At 52.2% G+C, this 18,682-nt stretch overlaps 1 protein-coding gene across 3 annotated transcripts; it reads right to left on the bottom strand.

Annotated features, from left to right (window-relative positions):
• Positions 1–175: 175 nt before the first annotated feature.
• HPS4 (HPS4 biogenesis of lysosomal organelles complex 3 subunit 2) lies at positions 176–18,667 on the bottom strand. Of its 3 annotated transcripts, XM_082203813.1 has the most exons (14): positions 18,209–18,667; positions 17,541–18,031; positions 16,426–16,516; positions 15,987–16,130; positions 15,321–15,428; positions 14,605–14,721; positions 14,415–14,509; positions 13,515–13,587; positions 12,457–12,493; positions 8,316–8,412; positions 7,100–7,277; positions 6,060–6,192; positions 5,221–5,329; positions 176–1,417 (listed from the first exon to the last, which is right to left on the bottom strand). In XM_082203813.1, exons 2-14 carry the CDS (start codon positions 17,579–17,581, stop codon positions 1,246–1,248), a joined length of 1,395 nt encoding a protein of 464 aa, XP_082059939.1. In that variant the 5' UTR covers positions 17,582–18,031; positions 18,209–18,667; the 3' UTR covers positions 176–1,245. The 3 variants fall into 3 exon arrangements, with proteins under 3 accessions (XP_082059939.1, XP_082059940.1, XP_082059941.1); XM_082203814.1 differs by having other exon boundaries at positions 7,199–7,277; positions 17,541–18,667; XM_082203815.1 differs by lacking the exon at positions 15,321–15,428 and having other exon boundaries at positions 17,541–18,667.
• Positions 18,668–18,682: the final 15 nt, after the last annotated feature.

Here is an 18,682-nt window from a genome sequence, read left to right as displayed (position 1 = left end):
AGCAGCGCAGAAGCTGTTTTGGTTCCCTGCCTTTGTTGCTCTTGCAAACACCCCTTCCTGGCGCAAGACCAAGCCACCCACAGCCCTGCTGCCTTCCCAGGGCCTGCGCTCTCGCGACTCGCCTTCTGGCAGGCGAGGGGGGCTGGGGTGCCAGTGGGGCAGGAACAAGAGGGGCTTTTCTGGGCGGCAACTTTATTGCTGTGCTGGGGGACTTACAGAGCAGAGGGTAGGAGCTCCGACCTTCTCAACACGCCCCCTCAAGGAAGGCAGCCAGTTGCTTTTCCTTCGCAAACATCTGCGACACGATCCAGGCCCTTGATGCAAAGCGGAACTGGCTGAGAGCTGTGCCCCTGTTCGCACTTGCCCTGAAGGAGTACAAAGGTGCCACCACCTCAGAAGGCAGGGGGAGAGGAATGCATGGGCCCGCCGGTCCCCATCAGCACCATGTCCCTGTCTCCTCCAGCCCTGTCAGCCATGACGAGGGTGGGCCAGCATCACGAGGGGAGTGTGCGCTGCCATTGGCAGCAGGCCATCTTTGGCGGAGGAGTTGATGTGCCCGTGCGCAAGGGCCAGGCAGGCCCCAGGGAGGAGGCTGAAAGGCAGCCACTGAGCATCCGGCAGGTGGGGGGGGGGTGCACATGGCAGGAGGCTTAGCTGCAGAGCAACAAAAATGTCTGGTCAGTTGCTGGGGGAGAAGCTCCAGGCCTCCCCCCACGGTTTCAGAGCTCATCTAAAGCATCAAACAGCATTCAATAGAAAGCAAAGACAGAAACATCTGGAGGGCATGAAATTTGGAGAGGGGACGGTGGCCTGGTTTAGAAAAAGCCCTCCAATAAAAAGGGTTTTGAAGCTACACCCCACTAAGCTCCACAGGAAAAATGAGCAGGGCAAGGAGCAAAAGATCTTTCTAGGGAAGCTAGCTCTCCAAAGGCAGGCAAAAGTCCATAGACGACGAGTGTCCAATGATGCGCTTTTGGGAGGGACGTGTTCCCTCAGAGGAGCTCTCCGGGGAAGCAGGGGAGCTATGATCTTGCCCCTTGGAGTGGGTAGCTGGGGGTGGGCATCCATGTGCTCTCCCAGCTGGAACTGAGCCAAGGGGGGGGGGCTTCTTCCAGCCATACAGTGGGGCTCTGAAGTCCTGACAGCCCTCAACCCATTTCATGGAACCGAAACAACAAAGACTCTGGTAACACTGTAAGAAGTCCCGGAGGATCGCAGCCCATGCAAGGAGGAGCCTCCTGGGTCTCAGAGAAGGTTCACTCCATGCTTGAGCAGCTTCTGCTTCGCCTTGCTGGCCAGGCCAAAGGCGCTGTCGTGAGGGTTGGGCATTCCTGAGTTGCGCAGAGGGGAGGCCACCTGCTGGAAGTAGGTCTCCTGGACAGCACTCCGACACGCGTACACAGCAGTAGAGGCGTTCCTGTGGGGTGAGAAAGCCATGTTTCACAGGTGTGACCAGAAGGCAGGAGAGACGCAAGCTTGACCCCGTGCCGGTGCTTCTGCTGCTGCGAACAGCGATCAAGTCTGGAGAAGAGCCTCCTGGATCAGGCCAATGCCCGCCCCCCCCCGCCCCCCCGCCCAGCCCAGCATCCCCATAGCAGCCAGCCAGACGCCTCTTTCTTGCAACAAGGATCCAAGCCCAGAGCCCTCTTCCCCAGCCCAGCATCCCCATAGCAGCCAGCCAGATGCCTCTTTCTTGCAACAAGGATCCAAGCCCAGAGCCCTCTTCCCCAGCCCAGCATCCCCATAGCAGCCAGCCAGATGCCTCTTTCTTGCAACAAGGATCCAAGCCCAGAGCCCTCTTCCCCAGCCCAGCATCCCCATAGCAGCCAGCCAGATGCCTCTTTCTTGCAACAAGGATCCAAGCCCAGAGCCCTCTTCCCCAGCCCAGCATCCCCATAGCAGCCAGCCAGATGCCTCTTTCTTGCAACAAGGATCCAAGCCCAGAGCCCTCTTCCCCAGCCCAGCATCCCCATAGCAGCCAGCCAGATGCCTCTTTCTTGCAACAAGGATCCAAGCCCAGAGCCCTCTTCCCCAGCCCAGCATCCCCATAGCAGCCAGCCAGATGCCTCTTTCTTGCAACAAGGATCCAAGCCCAGAGCCCTCTTCCCCAGCCCAGCATCCCCATAGCAGCCAGCCAGATGCCTCTTTCTTGCAACAAGGATCCAAGCCCAGAGCCCTCTTCCCCAGCCCAGCATCCCCATAGCAGCCAGCCAGATGCCTCTTTCTTGCAACAAGGATCCAAGCCCAGAGCCCTCTTCCCCAGCCCAGCATCCCCATAGCAGCCAGCCAGATGCCTCTTTCTTGCAACAAGGATCCAAGCCCAGAGCCCTCTTCCCCAGCCCAGCATCCCCATAGCAGCCAGCCAGATGCCTCTTTCTTGCAACAAGGATCCAAGCCCAGAGCCCTCTTCCCCAGCCCAGCATCCCCATAGCAGCCAGCCAGATGCCTCTTTCTTGCAACAAGGATCCAAGCCCAGAGCCCTCTTCCCCAGCCCAGCATCCCCATAGCAGCCAGCCAGATGCCTCTTTCTTGCAACAAGGATCCAAGCCCAGAGCCCTCTTCCCCAGCCCAGCATCCCCATAGCAGCCAGCCAGATGCCTCTTTCTTGCAACAAGGATCCAAGCCCAGAGCCCTCTTCCCCAGCCCAGCATCCCCATAGCAGCCAGCCAGATGCCTCTTTCTTGCAACAAGGATCCAAGCCCAGAGCCCTCTTCCCCAGCCCAGCATCCCCATAGCAGCCAGCCAGATGCCTCTTTCTTGCAACAAGGATCCAAGCCCAGAGCCCTCTTCCCCAGCCCAGCATCCCCATAGCAGCCAGCCAGATGCCTCTTTCTTGCAACAAGGATCCAAGCCCAGAGCCCTCTTCCCCAGCCCAGCATCCCCATAGCAGCCAGCCAGATGCCTCTTTCTTGCAACAAGGATCCAAGCCCAGAGCCCTCTTCCCCAGCCCAGCATCCCCATAGCAGCCAGCCAGATGCCTCTTTCTTGCAACAAGGATCCAAGCCCAGAGCCCTCTTCCCCAGCCCAGCATCCCCATAGCAGCCAGCCAGATGCCTCTTTCTTGCAACAAGGATCCAAGCCCAGAGCCCTCTTCCCCAGCCCAGCATCCCCATAGCAGCCAGCCAGATGCCTCTTTCTTGCAACAAGGATCCAAGCCCAGAGCCCTCTTCCCCAGCCCAGCATCCCCATAGCAGCCAGCCAGATGCCTCTTTCTTGCAACAAGGATCCAAGCCCAGAGCCCTCTTCCCCAGCCCAGCATCCCCATAGCAGCCAGCCAGATGCCTCTTTCTTGCAACAAGGATCCAAGCCCAGAGCCCTCTTCCCCAGCCCAGCATCCCCATAGCAGCCAGCCAGATGCCTCTTTCTTGCAACAAGGATCCAAGCCCAGAGCCCTCTTCCCCAGCCCAGCATCCCCATAGCAGCCAGCCAGATGCCTCTTTCTTGCAACAAGGATCCAAGCCCAGAGCCCTCTTCCCCAGCCCAGCATCCCCATAGCAGCCAGCCAGATGCCTCTTTCTTGCAACAAGGATCCAAGCCCAGAGCCCTCTTCCCCAGCCCAGCATCCCCATAGCAGCCAGCCAGATGCCTCTTTCTTGCAACAAGGATCCAAGCCCAGAGCCCTCTTCCCCAGCCCAGCATCCCCATAGCAGCCAGCCAGATGCCTCTTTCTTGCAACAAGGATCCAAGCCCAGAGCCCTCTTCCCCAGCAACTGGGAGGCAGAAGCATTCCTCCTTCCAAGTGGGAGGCAGAGCAGAGCCATAGTGGCGAGGAGCCATTGGCTGCCCTTTCCTCCACGAGAGAAACCTCTCTGTGAGGAAAGCCCAAATATGCTGGGCCTTTTTAGTTTACAGGTGGTGGGAAGAGAGAGGAGATGTAGGTTCACGAGATCACATATGGTGTAGAGAAAAGGCAAGGAGGAAACTGGAAGCCAACAAGGTCATCTCTATTTTCTGGAACACACTTAAAGGACACTATTCAATTATAAGCAGATTTTCAGGGGAAACACAAAAGAGAACAGCTGTTTTTTGGTCAGCATTCTTTCAGGCAAGGAAGTTACACCTTGTCTGCTTCACTTGGGATCCCCATAGAAGCACTTTTATGCAGATTGTGTGAAGTAACTCTGCAGAGATAGACATGCGCCTGCATATGGAGACTGCTCAGTAAATGGTGGTTTTCTAGGGACCCCCCCGGCAAGGTGGAAGCTCAGTCCAAGGACAGGCAGCCGGCATCAGCCTTTCCCAACCTGTGCTCTGCAGGGGATGCCAGCATGGCCAATGGTCAGGGCCCCACAACAGCCGGAAGGCACTTCGAGGTCATGAGACCTCTAAGTCTCATGAATTTCTCTGGCGATTTCCCAGAGAGCCTCAGCTGGCCGTCTTGTGTCGGGAGTGGCAGAGGCAAGCCTGGCCATGGCTTGGGCACATTAACAGCTGTGCTGAATGCAAGAGGAGGAGGGGCAGGGGGTCCTCTTCAACAAGCAAATGAAAACCCCACTTTTTGCTGAAAATGCACAAACATAATGAACTGGAGCCTCAAGGAGAACTGAAAAAAGCGAGCAACTTGCTTGGTCAACGCAAGTGACGAACAAGCAGGGATTGGGCTGGTTAATGGGCATGGCTAATCTTTCAAAGCTTGCAGTCTTTCCTTTCAGCATAAATGTATTTGTCCTAGTTAGACCAGGGTGTGGCTTTGGTGTGCTGTTATCATGCCTTCAGCTGAGAGGAAAGGGGGGGTGAGCACATGTGCAGAGCAGCAGGTGAAGAGGAATGGAAATAAGCGGCCAATGCAGCCTTGGCCCCTCGAGCCAGGAGAGAAGCTGCCTCGCTCTGCCTGCTGGAACGCCACCATCTGCTTGCCAGCGTCACAGCTTGCTTCCACCTGAGTGATCAGGGCCCAACAGCAAAACCTCCTTCCTCCCTGGCCAATTATAAGCCCTGCTGGCGCTCAGCCAACCAGCGGCTCTCACAGCCCCTGAGCAGCCACCAGAGAAAGATGCTGCTTCTAAACCTTCCAAGGGCTGCTCCTTACTCTGAGGCCCAGATCCCATTCTGGCTCCAGAGACAACTGGCAGCTCCCTCCGCATGCCCACCTGCACCCCGGGCTTATTCCTGCCCTGCGTGCTTATGAGGCTCGCAGGCAGGAGGAAAAGGCAGGTGGGAGCTTTTTCAAAGGGAGCACTGTCTGTCATCTGCACGCGCACAGGGGCCTCCCCACCTTACCTGACCATTATTTCTGAAGCCGTGGGCAGCTGGTGGAAATTGGCATGGATCAGGCTGGCTGCCCTCAGGAAGGAACGGTCTGCGGGGCTATTAGCAGGCAGGAAGTTGGCTGCAACATGAAGGAAGGAGGAACCAGGGGTTAGAATCTCAGGACGGCAGAGCTGGAAATCCAACCCTCGGCAATAATAATAATAATTTTTATTTATACCCCGCCCTCCCCGGCCAGAGCCGGGCTCAGGGTGGCTAACACCAGTAAAATTACAGTAAAAACATAATTGGGAATCAATTTAAAATACAGGTTAAAATGCAATTTAAAATGCAGCCGCGTTTTGAAAGTAGCCCATAGATAAAAACCATAAGGGGAGGGAAACATAAGGGTCAGACTTGAGTCCAAACCAAAGGCCAAGCGGAACAGCTCTGTCTTGCAGGCCCTGAGGAAAGATGTCAAGTCCCGCAGGGCCCTAGTCTCTTGTGACAGAGCGTTCCACCAAGTCAGGACCAGTACTGAAAAGGCCCTGGGCCCTAGTTGAGACCATTTTTGGACCTCCAAAATGTTGTCATTTGTGGACCTTAAGGTCCTCCACGGGGAATACTAGGAGAGGTGGTCCCGTAGGTATGTGGGTCCTAGGGCTAGGTGGACCACGATGCAATGTAGACCAGAAATGGGCTGAATAACAGCTTCCAGCATTCAGAGGTCTGCTGCCCCTGTCCCTTCCATACTGCCACGATAGCTGGAAGCTAAGGACCTAAGAGTCCCTAAGAGCAGCTCGACGGCTCCTGGCCGCTGACTCCCACAGAGCAGGCTCTCTCTGAGACCCCCCTGCCCCCTCAGCACTTACTGGCCAGAACCTTCTGCACGGCGTCATAGTGCGCAAAGCCGTAGGTGACCTTGGCTGCAGAGAGGCTGTCCTTTGGGAGGGTCTCCTTCAGGTGGACCTCCAGGCCGTTCAGGGAGGCCAGGCTGCTGTGATACTGCAGGCCAAGGGAGAAAATTAGCTCACTATGCCTGGAGAAGGCACCTGCCCTGCGCACAACAGTCCCACACCAGGCCAGGGCCAGCTCACACAGGACAGCGCTTGCTGAGCCGCAGCAGGGCCACACGGTTCCCCAGCCACGTGCCCACTGGCCTCGTCTCCCCAAAACACCCTCCGGCACACCCTTGGGATCAAGGCACAGCTTGTGGCTGCCAGGACCCTGCAGAGCCCTCCTAAGAAGGCTGACCTGGGAATCCCAGAGCAGAGCGCACCCGACTGCACTTGGGCGTCTGGGGGCCAACGCTCAGTGACAGAAAGTCCCTGGGCTCCATCCCTTCTGGCCGCTCTACAGCATCGCAGGGGTAGTGAAAGCACCTCTTCTGACCACGCTCTTTCCATTTGAGCACAGTGATAAGAAAGCCATTTCAGGAGGAAGGGAGGCTCCTACTCTGGCTAAGGACTGCAGCTCAGAACATCCCCCTGGCATGCAAAAGCTCCCAGGATCAATCCCTGGCAGCACCTCTGGGGCACGGCTGGGAATGCCCTGGCCTGAAATCCTGGCAAGGAGCTGACAGAGCAGTTGATACTGAGCTAGATGGTCCAGTGGTCTGACCAGGTGCAAGGCAGGTCCCCGTTTCCTCCCACTCCAGCTCCACACTAGTTTGGTGCAGGCTCCTCTCACCAGCCCTGCCAGAGAGCCATGGGAAATGGGACTTGCAACCCCTTGGCTTCTCCGCCTCTTCCTCCCCAGGGATCCTGCAAGAGACAAGGGACCCCTGCTGGCAGGAAGGCCATGGTGCAGGCTGCCACTCCCCAGAGGCCGAGCCACTTTGCTTGGTGGCAACCAAGGCTCAAGCGGGGGGCGGGGGTCCTTTGGCAGTAAGATGAACAAAGGAGTCTCTTACCACATCCTCAACAGAGGTTTTGGTGTGTGCAAAGTGCTCTTCAGCCAGGAGGGAGAGCACCAAGCCTCGAACTTGGTGGACATACAAGACCATCCTTACCGAAGTGGTGCCACCTGACCCACCAGTTGCTCCAGCAGAAATCGGGCCATCTTTGCAGCTGCCTGGGCCTCCCTGGGACCTGAGAGAAAGAGAAAGAGGGAGACTTCTCTCTCTCTCCTGTAATTCTACAACTAAGGATCCCCCAGTAAAAGTGGCTTGCAGAAGATTTGGGGACAGACCAAAGGAAGCCCTTCTTCACACTTATGGACAGGGAAAGCCCCCTTCTACTCCCTCTGCTCCTTCGCCAGATCCAAGGACTCCAGAGTGATTCCAGAGTCACCTACATGCTCCTTTTGTAAAGGAATGGATGTGGAACAGCCCCACTCAGGGCTTCATCAGAGAGACAGGGTCTTCCTCCTCTGAATCTCTTTTCAATAGGGAAGCCCTCCAAGGGAGCTGAGGATGTGTGTGTTTGCTTTGTGCTATTTAGAGGTTTACTTACAATCAAGCAGTATAAACATTTTCTTAAATACAGTGGTGCCTCGCAAGACGAAATTAATTTGTTCCGCAAGTTTTGTCTTGCGATTTTTTCCGTCTTGCGAAGCACGGTGTCAGGAAAGTTTTGGAAAAGCTTCAAAAATCACCAAAGTCTTAAAAAACCTCAAAAAAGGCTACCACACCGCGTTCTATGAGTTGCTCCTCGAAGTCAAGTCGCAACTGTATTAACGGTGTTAAGAAAAAGGAAACAAACTTGCAAGACGTTTCCGTCTTGCGAAGCAAGCCCATAGGGAAAATCATCCTGCGAAGCAACTCAAAAAACAAAAAACCCTTTCGTCTAGCGAGTTTTTTGTCTTGCGAGGCATTCATCTTGCGAGGTACCACTGTAAATAAGTTAGGACCTGCAGGGCAGCCCTAGTTTAGCAAGGAAAACTTAACTTGCAAAGAATACCCTGCCTTTACTCACAGCCCCAGTGATGGATACTGTTGGGGTTCAGGGGATTTGCAAAAAAAGATGGAAGTGTGTTAAACACAAATGCTTCCCTGTCGGCTTCCCTGTCTGACAGATCACACATAGCAGATCCAGGGTGCAAAGGAGGAACATATGCAGAGTCTGAAAGGAGGAACCAAAGCCAGGGCTGGCGAGAGGCCCTTGGCGGGGCTGCTGCTCCTGTCTTACCTGATCATCCACTCCACAGGGAAGTCCCGGAGGGCAGCTGCTTCATCATCCAAAAGGTAAACGGGGGTGATCCGGACCCCTGGAGGTAAAGGGGGCTCTGCAAAAGGGGTCAGAGCGCTTCTTAGGGAAAGGAAGAATGAGTCTTGGGTAGACTGTTTGGACCTATAAAGCGCAGCCCCAGTGCAAAGGGTACCTTCTGGGAACTTCTGGGGTGGCACCATTGGCAATGGCGGACTCCCTCTGAACCGGAGGGACCAGCTCCGCGCGAAACGGGTCTTTTCCGCTGCAGCGAAGCGGGGACCCTTTCAGAAATCACAGGCGGATGAAGCCTGTGACCGTGGGACTTGGCAGGCACCCTTAGCGCCCCCCCAACCCGCAAAGGAACCTACTAACGAGCTCCGAAGCGAAGAGGGGGAAGTGGCGCGGTGCTGTGAGTCAACTGCTATTTCCGTGGAGCGAAGCCACACAGCCGCTGCCGGAGAGCGCTGCCTTTTTCCTGGGAAAATTTGGCATCTAAAGTAATCACCCGTGAGTACTCAAACATTGAACAATTGGACTTCAAATAAGAACTGGCGATTAGAAAGGAATTGGACTTTAAAATTTACCTTAATTTGGTACTGAAATGGGAAGGTCTAAACAGGAAGTCAACCTGCAGAAGTGAGTTTAAAGTAAAGTAATTTTCCACCGTCCAGACCCTGGAGCGGGGTGTCAGAATTGACGTTTTGAAGCTCATTGACCAGAGACAAATGTTTTTGACAGATAGTTAAAAGAAGAGTAACATTGATTCCACTGTTTCCTTTCGCATTTTAAAGGAACAAATATTGACAAAATATCTTTAAAAAAAGAAACTTTGTTGCTATTGTTCTTGAAAGAAAGAACAACCAGAAGTTTCCCCCTAGAGGGGGACTGTGAAACTGTAAACAATTCTAGGGAGCTTGCAGCTGCCAGATTACAACCGTGGGAAAGGACTTGTGACCTTGCAGGACAATGTTTTCAGAAGCACTGTTGGGTGCTTTCTATAAAATAAATGCCCTATTGGATCAGTTAAGTCAGAAGACGGATTTGATGACTAATGCGGCCAGAACATTTGAACAGGTAGTGGGAAATTATATGAAGCCCACCCAGGAACTTAAACAGGAGTGTGTCCTGACAGAGCAGATGATAGAAGAGGAAGTTGCAGAATCTTGGGTGCCAGAGATGGAGGGACTTTTGGCCCAGCAGGAAAATGAGCTTTTGGATTTGACAAATGAACTTGGAAAAAACCAGATTTGGAAAGACAAAGTTTGGATTGATTTGGAAATGGGGGGTTGGACTGACCCCCCTATGCAGGGATGTTTGGACTTTCCGAGTCTGGCAAGGGGCCGTCAGAGGTTTGGAGCTGTTGGGACTTCCAATTTTGGAGGGAATTTGAAACATGTTTTAAAATACCACATGGAGTCTAGTCTGGACTATGGGAAAGGGGCTGATTTGTTGAAAAGGGTCAAAAACACTACCAAGCTGGAGTTCCCACGAGTGAAAGGAAAATATGAAGAAGAGCTGCGGAAGGGACATGGAAGAGATTTGAAGGCCTCGGATATAAGATCACCAGGTTAATGTGCCAGACGAATGGGATAAAAAGGACTGACAATCCCGGGACTGGGGGGAGGGGATGCTGGAAGAAGATTGGATTGTTTTTATTCTCTTTTTTATCATTAGAAATGTTTTATGAACGTTGGGAAAATGTTGAAATGAAATTACTTGGCTCTCGTAAAAATGTTTAAAGAATTAGGTAAAAAGGTAATGGTTATGAGAAGCTGGTAAACATAAGATTTAAGTCTTAAGTTTTAAGGTTTTTTATAAGTTAAGATGAAAATAGAGTAAGGTAATGTAATGACAGAATATTATGAATTATGGAAAGGATTAGCTGTGACAATTATTAATCAAGATACAAGAGATGGGGGGAGGAGGAGGTCATGGAAAGAAGGTAATGAAAGTGGAGAATTTGAAAATGATGGTTTTATTTTTTTTTCTGTTTTTGTCTTTTTTCTTTGTAATTTTAAAAAAAATCTTTTTTCAATAAATATCATTTAAAAAAACAAAAACAAAGGGTACCTTCTGATAACCATGATGTTGGAGCATCGAAGGGCTTGCACACAATTACATACTGAAAAAAGGGTTCAATGATGAAATCAGGCAGATTCTATGGTAAGGCGGGTCAAAAGAGAGGGCGGGTTTATGGGAAAGCAGTTCTAGGGAATTATATCCTTGAATGCAGGTTATACGACAATATTAGGGGCTGTTATTTTGATCCTCTTTTAAAGAAAATGAAATTTGGGGTGCTAAAAGGAAGCTGGGTCTCCTGCTCAGGCCACTGTTGTCTCCTTGGCAGGAAAGGCTGCTATGCATAGCAGGAAAGCATGTAGCCACCACTGCCGCAAACTGCCCTGGAGAGCGGAAAACATGAGAGACGCATATTAAAAGAGTAAAGTGTATTATGAGACAAATGTTTTTAATACATTTTATGCTTTACTATGAATCTGTTTCAAAATTATTACTCCTAATCACAAATTTTACTAATTACTAATTTTAAGTAGTGAGCACTATTTTCTTTCTTTTTCAATATAAGTTTATTTAAATTTTGTTTTCTGGCTTAAATTTTGTCACCTTCCTTTGTGCTGCTATGGTCCAAAGATTACTGCAATAAAAGTTATTCTGTTCTACAAAGTGATCATTTTGTCTGTCTCCAATATGAACCAGCCCAGACCCTGCACTCCTCTTCATCAGAGAAGCCTCACCAGGCAAGTGAAGGGTGACCAGGGCCTTTTCAGTGGTGGCCCCATTTATGAAATGCTCTTCCCAGGGAAACCTGCTTGGCGCCATCATCACCATCAGGCTTTAGGTGCCAGGCTAAGATGAGACCATTTTTTTTACTCAGGCCTTCAGTAATTCAGTCGCCCCGTGAGGCACTGCTCATCTTTTAGCAGAGCTGGGTAAATGGTAACCCAATTAATATGTTACTGGGTGCACATTTAATGCATTTTCGCATTTATTGTTTTAAATTTTCTGAATTTAATTGTTTTATGCATGGTATTTTATCTTGTTGAGTCACTTTATTAATATTTATTTATATACATATTTATAGACTATTTCATAAAATAACACTGTAAAAGCATACAAAAAGTTAAAAATGGACATCAAGTAGCCGTTGTGGAAATATGTGTTAATTGCTGGCATAAGCTTACCAGAATAGAAAAGTTTTCAGCAGGTGTTTAAAAGTGGCACCAAAGGTGCCTGCTGAAATTCTAGTGGCAGAGAGTCTGGGCCAATGGCACTAAAGGATCCGTTTCTGGTTGCGGTCCAGTGAGCCTTGCCAACTGGGGGAACAATCAACAATGCTCCTGCAGATGAGATGCTTTCTTTTCTAAGCAGATCCCACAAAGAGTAGAAAGCTGTTCTCTCAGGGGCTGGAGAGCAATGCTTCCTTGCTGTTCCATAGGATCATTTACCCGCATAATGCAAAACAGCCTGCCAGGGAATGGAGTTGAGCTCACCTGAAATGCCTTTCTTGGGATCACTACCCTACGTTAAACAGCCTCCAGACTGTGTGAACAAGGCAGGGCCTTGTGAACCACAAACTCTGGGGAGAGGGGAGGGTGAGCAGCATGGAGGTCTAGGAGCCAGCCATGTGTCAAGACCTCAATGGAAGCGGAGGGGTGAGAATGCAAAGGTCTCCAAAACTGGGAAGAACTGGGATGAGGGAAGCTCTCCGAGTAGCGCCAAGGAATCTGCAAGATGGGAGGAGGCGCAATGCCTGCTGCCTAAAGATGCAGCCCTCTCCGAACCCCCCCCCCCCACCTGAGCACCCTTTGGGTGTTGGCCAGCCTTGGCAGGAGTCTGTTCTGCAATGGGTTGTAGGCATCAGAGCTCAGTCTCTGAGCATAGGTGGGGCCCATTTCCCCCTTGCTGTGTTGTACCTCCAGCTTCTACACTCCTACACAGGCGGCAGGGCAGAGGAAAGGGCATGAAGGCCCAGCACCCAGAGATGCAAGAGGGCTCCGTGCGGTCTCTCATGCAAGCAGTCCCTGGCAGTCCCAGCCACCCACCAAGGCAGTCTCCCCCTCTGCCAGCCCAGCACGCCTCTCCCCTCCCTCCTGACACTTACCCTGAGTCTGCAGCACAGCCCCATTTCCCGCCTCGCCCTGAAAGGGAAGGCAGAGAGTGGCACTGGGTGAGCTTGATAATAAAACAGCCAAGGCAGATGCCGGCAAGCGTTCCGGACTGCAGATAAGGGCAGAAGAAAAGCCTGTTGGATCAGGCCAAAGGAGGCCCATCCAGTTCTCAGAGTGGCCAGCCAGATGCCTGTGGCCAGCCGCAAACCAGGAAGCAGGACCTGGGCACAAGAGCAACTCTGCCCTCCTGCGGCTTCCAGCAAATGGAATTCACCTCCAACTGTGCAGGCTGAGCACTGAGGCTGGGAGCCACTGACAGCCCTTTCCTCCTCCTCCTCCATGAACTTGTCTGATTCTCTTTTAAAGCCATCCCAGTTGGTGGCCATTCCTGCCTCCTGATGGAGCAAATTCCACAGTCCTGTATCTTCCAACATTCAGCTTCACTGAACGTCCACAAGTTCTAGTGCTATGAGAGAAAGAGGAGTTGACTTCATCCACTTTCTCCATACTAGGCATCATTTTATAAACTTCTGTCAGGTCACCTCTTCCTCGCCTTTTCTCTAAACAAAAAAGTCCCAAACGTGGCAACCTTTCCTCAGTGGGGGTTCCTTCGCCACCCTTTTCTGAACCTCCTCCAACTCCACAATATCGTTTTTGAGGGGAGGCGATCAAAACTGCACAGTCCTTCAAATGTGGCTGCACCATAGATTGGGGTGATGGCATTACACTGGCAGTTTTATTCTCAATTCCTTTTGTAAGATTTTTACTTAGAAAGTGTCTTCTGCTTCCGGGAAGAGTTTGGAGCTGTGGTTGCCTCGAGAGAAAACCTGGACATTTGAGGCAGGTGGTGGGTAAGGAGTGGCCATGAGAGGTTAGAAAGATCTAGTGAAGCCTTTTTAGACTTTCTTCAGCAATCATGAGAACCTGACTTTTAACATTAGCTTTCAGATTCCACCCTTGTACAGTAAGGAACCCATGCAACATGTTTTTCTCAGGTGCTGCGCCAGCACCGAACCACCCTTCTCCCTCCCTTGGCTGAGCTGAAGCTCACCTCTGAGGCTACGTCCACCTCCTGCAGCAGAACTCGGGCAGTGAGGTCTGGCGGCAGCTGAGTGCTGACAACCCTGGGCAGGGATGGGGAAAGGAGAGATGGCAAGTATTAACACGAATGTCCCACTGGTTTCCTGAGGTTGGATGCTGTGTTCCCTCCTGGCTCTCAGCTGAGCACGGTGACCTAGGGAGAGCTGCAAATGCTGCTCAGAAACATTCAGACAGTCGTGGCTTGGTTTACCCGGAGTGGGCTGTGTGGCCCAATCCTTCCCAGGGTCCAGCCACAAGACCGATCCCTGCATGCAGGGCACGTCCCTTGGTCACCCTGTCAATCTCACCACCTGGGAGGCCCAAGGGGTGAGTCTATAGAAGCAGACATAGGAAATAGTGGGTGAAAATGTGGATTATGGCCTCTGTGGACAAATGTGAGGACAGTGCAGAGCAAGTAGCAGGGCTGAACGACATGTGCACCAAACACACTTGCTCTGAAGTGCAGGAGGCTGCCTTAGACAAAGTCAGACTATTTGTGTTCACCTTCCTCAGTACTGTCTACACTGGCTGGCAGTGGCTCTCAAGGGTTCTAGGCGGGGGGGGGGTCTCTCTCCGAGCAGGTGCTATTGGGGATGCAAAGCAGGTGCTCCAGCACTGAGCTACAGTCCTTCTCTTAAAAGCCAAGCTTCCAGTCCTCGGCTTTCTGAAAGGGCTCATTTAACCTGGAGCAAGTCAGGTCCGTAGTCCATTCAGCTGCGCACTGTCTTTTCCAGCCCACCTTGGAGATGCCAATGGAGACTGAACTGGGGACCTTCTACATGCAGAGCAGGGGCTCCAGCCCTGAGCTACACCAGCCTTTCTCCAGTGGGGAGAGTGCAGGAGAGTCCACACAGCAAGTCATGATACTCACAGCCCCTGGTAAGAAATGCATCCCGCCCGGACATGGAGGGTGCGCTGGCAGGTCTGCAGGATGAGAGCCGCTTTCAGCAGGAGCAAAGGCTCCACCTGGAGAGAGAGCACAAAGGAGGCTGTCAGGGCTTCCTGACACCCTGTGGGGAGGGGAGAAGCCCCAGAGAAGCAGAAGGTCTGCAGGGAGTTACTTTGGTTTTGTCCAAGGCCCAGAGGGAGTTGAAGATCCGGTGTAGGTCAGTGGTGTTTTGCTGCAGGTGCTCCACGTAGCGATCCCATGCCTGGTCCAGCTCCTCCTGGGCACGTTCCTGGGAAAGGACACAAGAGGCCATGTCAGCGGAGAGTTTATCCCTGGTGGGCGAGTTACAGGCTGCTTGTGGGCTGCAGGAAACTGTCCAACAGAAGCCAGGGCAGCAAAAAGGAAGAGAAGAGATCCCTAAGATTCCAGAGGACTCAAGATTTCAGTCCGGGAAGCAGATCTGCACATCAGGACTCCGTTCTGGAGGACAAATAAAAGGAGCAGTCAAGGTGGAAATGTGCCCAGGCCCTTGCAAAGGGCTTTCCCCCCACGGCCAGCCTCTGAGCATCTTGGATTTGGGGGGGGTAGGAAGGAGAGGTGGGTCTGGATTGCCTTGAGAGACCCACATAACTTTCAAGTCACACAAAAACCTTTGCTTAGAGAAGCCCACCTGTGAGGGAAGGGTGCAGCAGGCTGCAAAAGCCCCTCTGCAGGGCAAGGAGGCTGCAGAGAGCAGGCCAGCCTGAAGGTCAGCCAAGGCAAGACTAAGAGGTGTGGCTCAAGGCTGATGTGAGGGTCAGAACACAACAGGAAACAGGAGGAAATGGCTGGGAGTCAAGGCAGCATCTGCTCAGCAAGGCCCCGCCGCCCCCTTGGACCAGCAATCACCATGTACGCCTGGCGAACAGGCCCATTGTAGAAGCAGAAGAGTCCCATCAGCTGCTCCAGGAACCGCCTGCAGCTGTTGTCAGGGAGGTCAGTGGTGCAGCCCAGCACCTGCAGCAGAGAGGAGGGAGGGAGACTCTTGGTGAGTCCCATGGAGCCAAGCCAGCCAGGCCTATCTAATCAGGGCACTCAGACCCCCCATGACAGCCAAGAACATCCCTCTGAGAAGCCCACAAGCAAGGTGGGAGGGCACTCGGTGGCCCTCAGGAGGAAGGCTGCCTCTGAACATGGGCCTTCCATTCAGCTATCAGAGCAAAGTTCTCCCAATGTTATATAGAGGAGCACAAGAACAGAGCTGGAGAATCACCTGGATGAACATGTTGCTTACATCCCAGAAGCTCCAAGAAGCCCAGAAGCAGGGATGGCAGGCCAGTGCCCTCTCCCATGTCTGCTCCTGGCGACTGGCACTCCAAGGTAGGCTGCCTCTGTTCCATTCAGCTAGCATGGCCAGCAGCTTCTTCCCATATAAACGGTTGTCATCATGCAGCCTGCCTGCACACCCACACCCATCTTTGACGATTTCACCAACGCCAGCTTTATTCCTTCCTCGGGCTTTATTCCCACGCCCAGAAGAGCAACAACAACCTGTGTCGCCTTGCACTGACTCACCCAGATGTAGCTTCCATCCACTTTCACAGAGAGCTTGAGCTTCCTCAACCGTATGAGGCCAGGTGGAGAGCCCGAAATCTCCTCCATGCAGCGAACCATGCCAGCTATCTGCCCACACAGAAGCTCTTGATGGTCCAGAGGAGTCTGAGAGATGTGGGGAATGAAGAGCCACAAAATGGTTATGCTATGGATTAGCCTTGTCACATCCCAGGCTATGGAGATCTGCCGAGCTTGGAGCATGAACGGCCAAAACCACCACAGAGTGACAAGGTTGCATCAGAACAGAACTCTACCCCCGATATTACTAGGTCCCTGCCCCAAGGAGCAAATAGTACAATGTTTGCCAGCACAGAGGGATGGAGGAGAGGGCTACGGGGCCAACTGAGAACAAATAAAATTCTCCACATGCAGATTTTGTGGGGAAATAAGCTAGCCCTACCTGACGGGGGCTGAAATAGCAGATCCCAGCCTGCGTAAGATCTCCTTCTTCCTTCACCTTTGAGCCGTCATAGAGGAAAAAGCAGTTCCACCTGGAAAACATCAGTGCCAAGGCGTTCAGGATGCATCACCTCATGGAAGCAGTCAATATTCTCCAGAGGGCAACCTAGTTTTTCCCCAGGCAAGGGGGATCCGTATATGGTGATGTGGGGAAGCTATACAGTGGTACCTTGGGTTAAGTACTTAATTTGTTCTGGATGTCCGTTCTTAACCTGAAACTGTTCTTAACCTGAAGCACCACTTTAGCTAATGAGGCCTCCTGCTGCCGCCGTAGCACAATTTCTGTTCTCATCCTGAAGCAAAGTTCTTAACCTGAAGCACTATTTCTGGGTTAGCGGAGTCTGTAACCTGAAGCATAACCAGAAGCATATGTAACCCACTGTACTCCGTAATTCTTGAAGGCATGTTTAGAAGGGAAGAGATTCAAAGTACAGCTACTCACTTTCCAGGTGACCTTGACACTTCTTAAGAGAAAGGTTTCAAGTGTGTCAGAGACCCTTCACTTCCCTGCTCCTTGCATCTCAAAGGAACACACAGGGGCTGAAGAAGGCTAAAAGAAGCTGCCACAGAAACTAAGGAAGGGCCCTGCCCCAGTACAAAGCAAATGAAACCAACCAGCCCACCCTTATTTAAATAAGAAGAACATAACCCAAGAGCCATGCATTCCAGCATCCTGTTTCTTACAGTGGCTGGCCAAATGCCCCTGGGAAACCCACAAGAAGGACAGGAGAGCAGTAGAGTCATCTCCTGCTGCCATTCCGTCGACATGTATTCAGGGGTATGTTCCCTCTGCTGTCAGAGATAACAAAGAATCACTGCAGCAAGTAGCTGCAAATAGCCTTCTCCTCCATGAATTTGATATTGGAGGCCATCACATCTTGTGGTAGCACAATCCACAGTTTAAGGATGCACTGTGTAAAGAAACACAGGAATTGTATCCTTCTTGAAACTCTCACTCTCATTTGCTCAACGTGGGAGTTTCAATTGTTTGTTTGTTTGTTTTTTAAAGAGAAAGATTGTAGGAAGCAGCCCCTAGGATGCTGTAATGGTACTTACCAGGCCCTGGAGGTTGGATCAGACTGCACACAGTCCGCCATTTAACTCAGATTCTCTTCACCACATCTCATTATCTTCACAAAGAGCTTCTCATCAGAAAAAGGTAGAAGAGGACTAGATTCATATTCCAGACAGTGGTTGATTGCTCCAAGAACCCATCACATACTTAGGTCCTGAGTGGGTTCTGAATAGGGATGGCCAAATCCCTGCAATGGGTGGCTGGGGGGGGGCTTTCTTACAGATGCTGATGCCAACAGGTCCCCCTCAGCCTCATTTTCATGCCAAGCACATTCACCAAATATGGATGCTCAGTCAGACAGGACAAGAGAAACAACAGAGACCTTATTTAGCATCTCAGCAGCCATTTGGATGCCAGTTTGGGGACTGAAGAACGTTTTAGCTGAAGCTTCCAAACCAAGATTCTTTGAATCTCTCTCTCTCTCTCTGTGGAATGTCTTGTGATTCCTGCTCCAGGCGTGGCTTCCTTCACTCTAAAATTAAGAACTGGATTAACGTATGAAGTCTGCTGCCCAAGTCATGTGACCCACAGCAGCTGATAAGTGCCCAGCATCCAATTTTAACAAGAGAGCCAGGATGGTGCAGTGCTGAAAGGGGTCAAAGTAGGACTTAGGCAAGGGTGGCTTAAAGATCCGACGAGGATAGCCTACCTCGCAGCTTTGTTGTGAGGTCCTGCCCCTTGAACACGGCACTGTGTCTTGAAGGAAGGGCAAGATTTTGAAAAGGAAACGAGAAGAAACCCATCCAAGAAACTGCTTGCGTGTAGTGGCCGCGCCCCAATTCCACTGGTGAGCCCAGGGAGCCCAACTCTCCACCGGGGCTCGGGCTCTCTCGGCGAGGCGCATCTGCAGCCTGACCCGAGGTGGGGAAAAGAACAGGAACGAGGCTCCCCAGGCCGTGGGGGGGAGAGCGAGGCCCCTCTGCTCTCGGCCTCCCTCTCCGGGTCGACCCTTCGGGCTAAAGGCCGGCGAGGAGAGGGCGGCGTGTGAGGCGGCAGAACGCAGAAGCCCCCCCACCCCGCGGGGAAAGAGGCGCTCTGTCCATGCTCAGAGGCCAGGCCTGCCCACTTCCCGAACCTGAGACACAGAGAGAAGCCGCCAAGGGGCCCCGGCCTCTTCCGGGTT

This window comes from Podarcis vaucheri (assembly GCF_965113315.1).
Source record: "Podarcis vaucheri genome assembly, chromosome: 16".
NCBI lineage: Eukaryota > Metazoa > Chordata > Lepidosauria > Squamata > Lacertidae > Podarcis > Podarcis vaucheri.
Note: the sequence above shows the minus strand (reverse complement) of the source record. Positions and strands in the feature narration are given on the sequence as shown.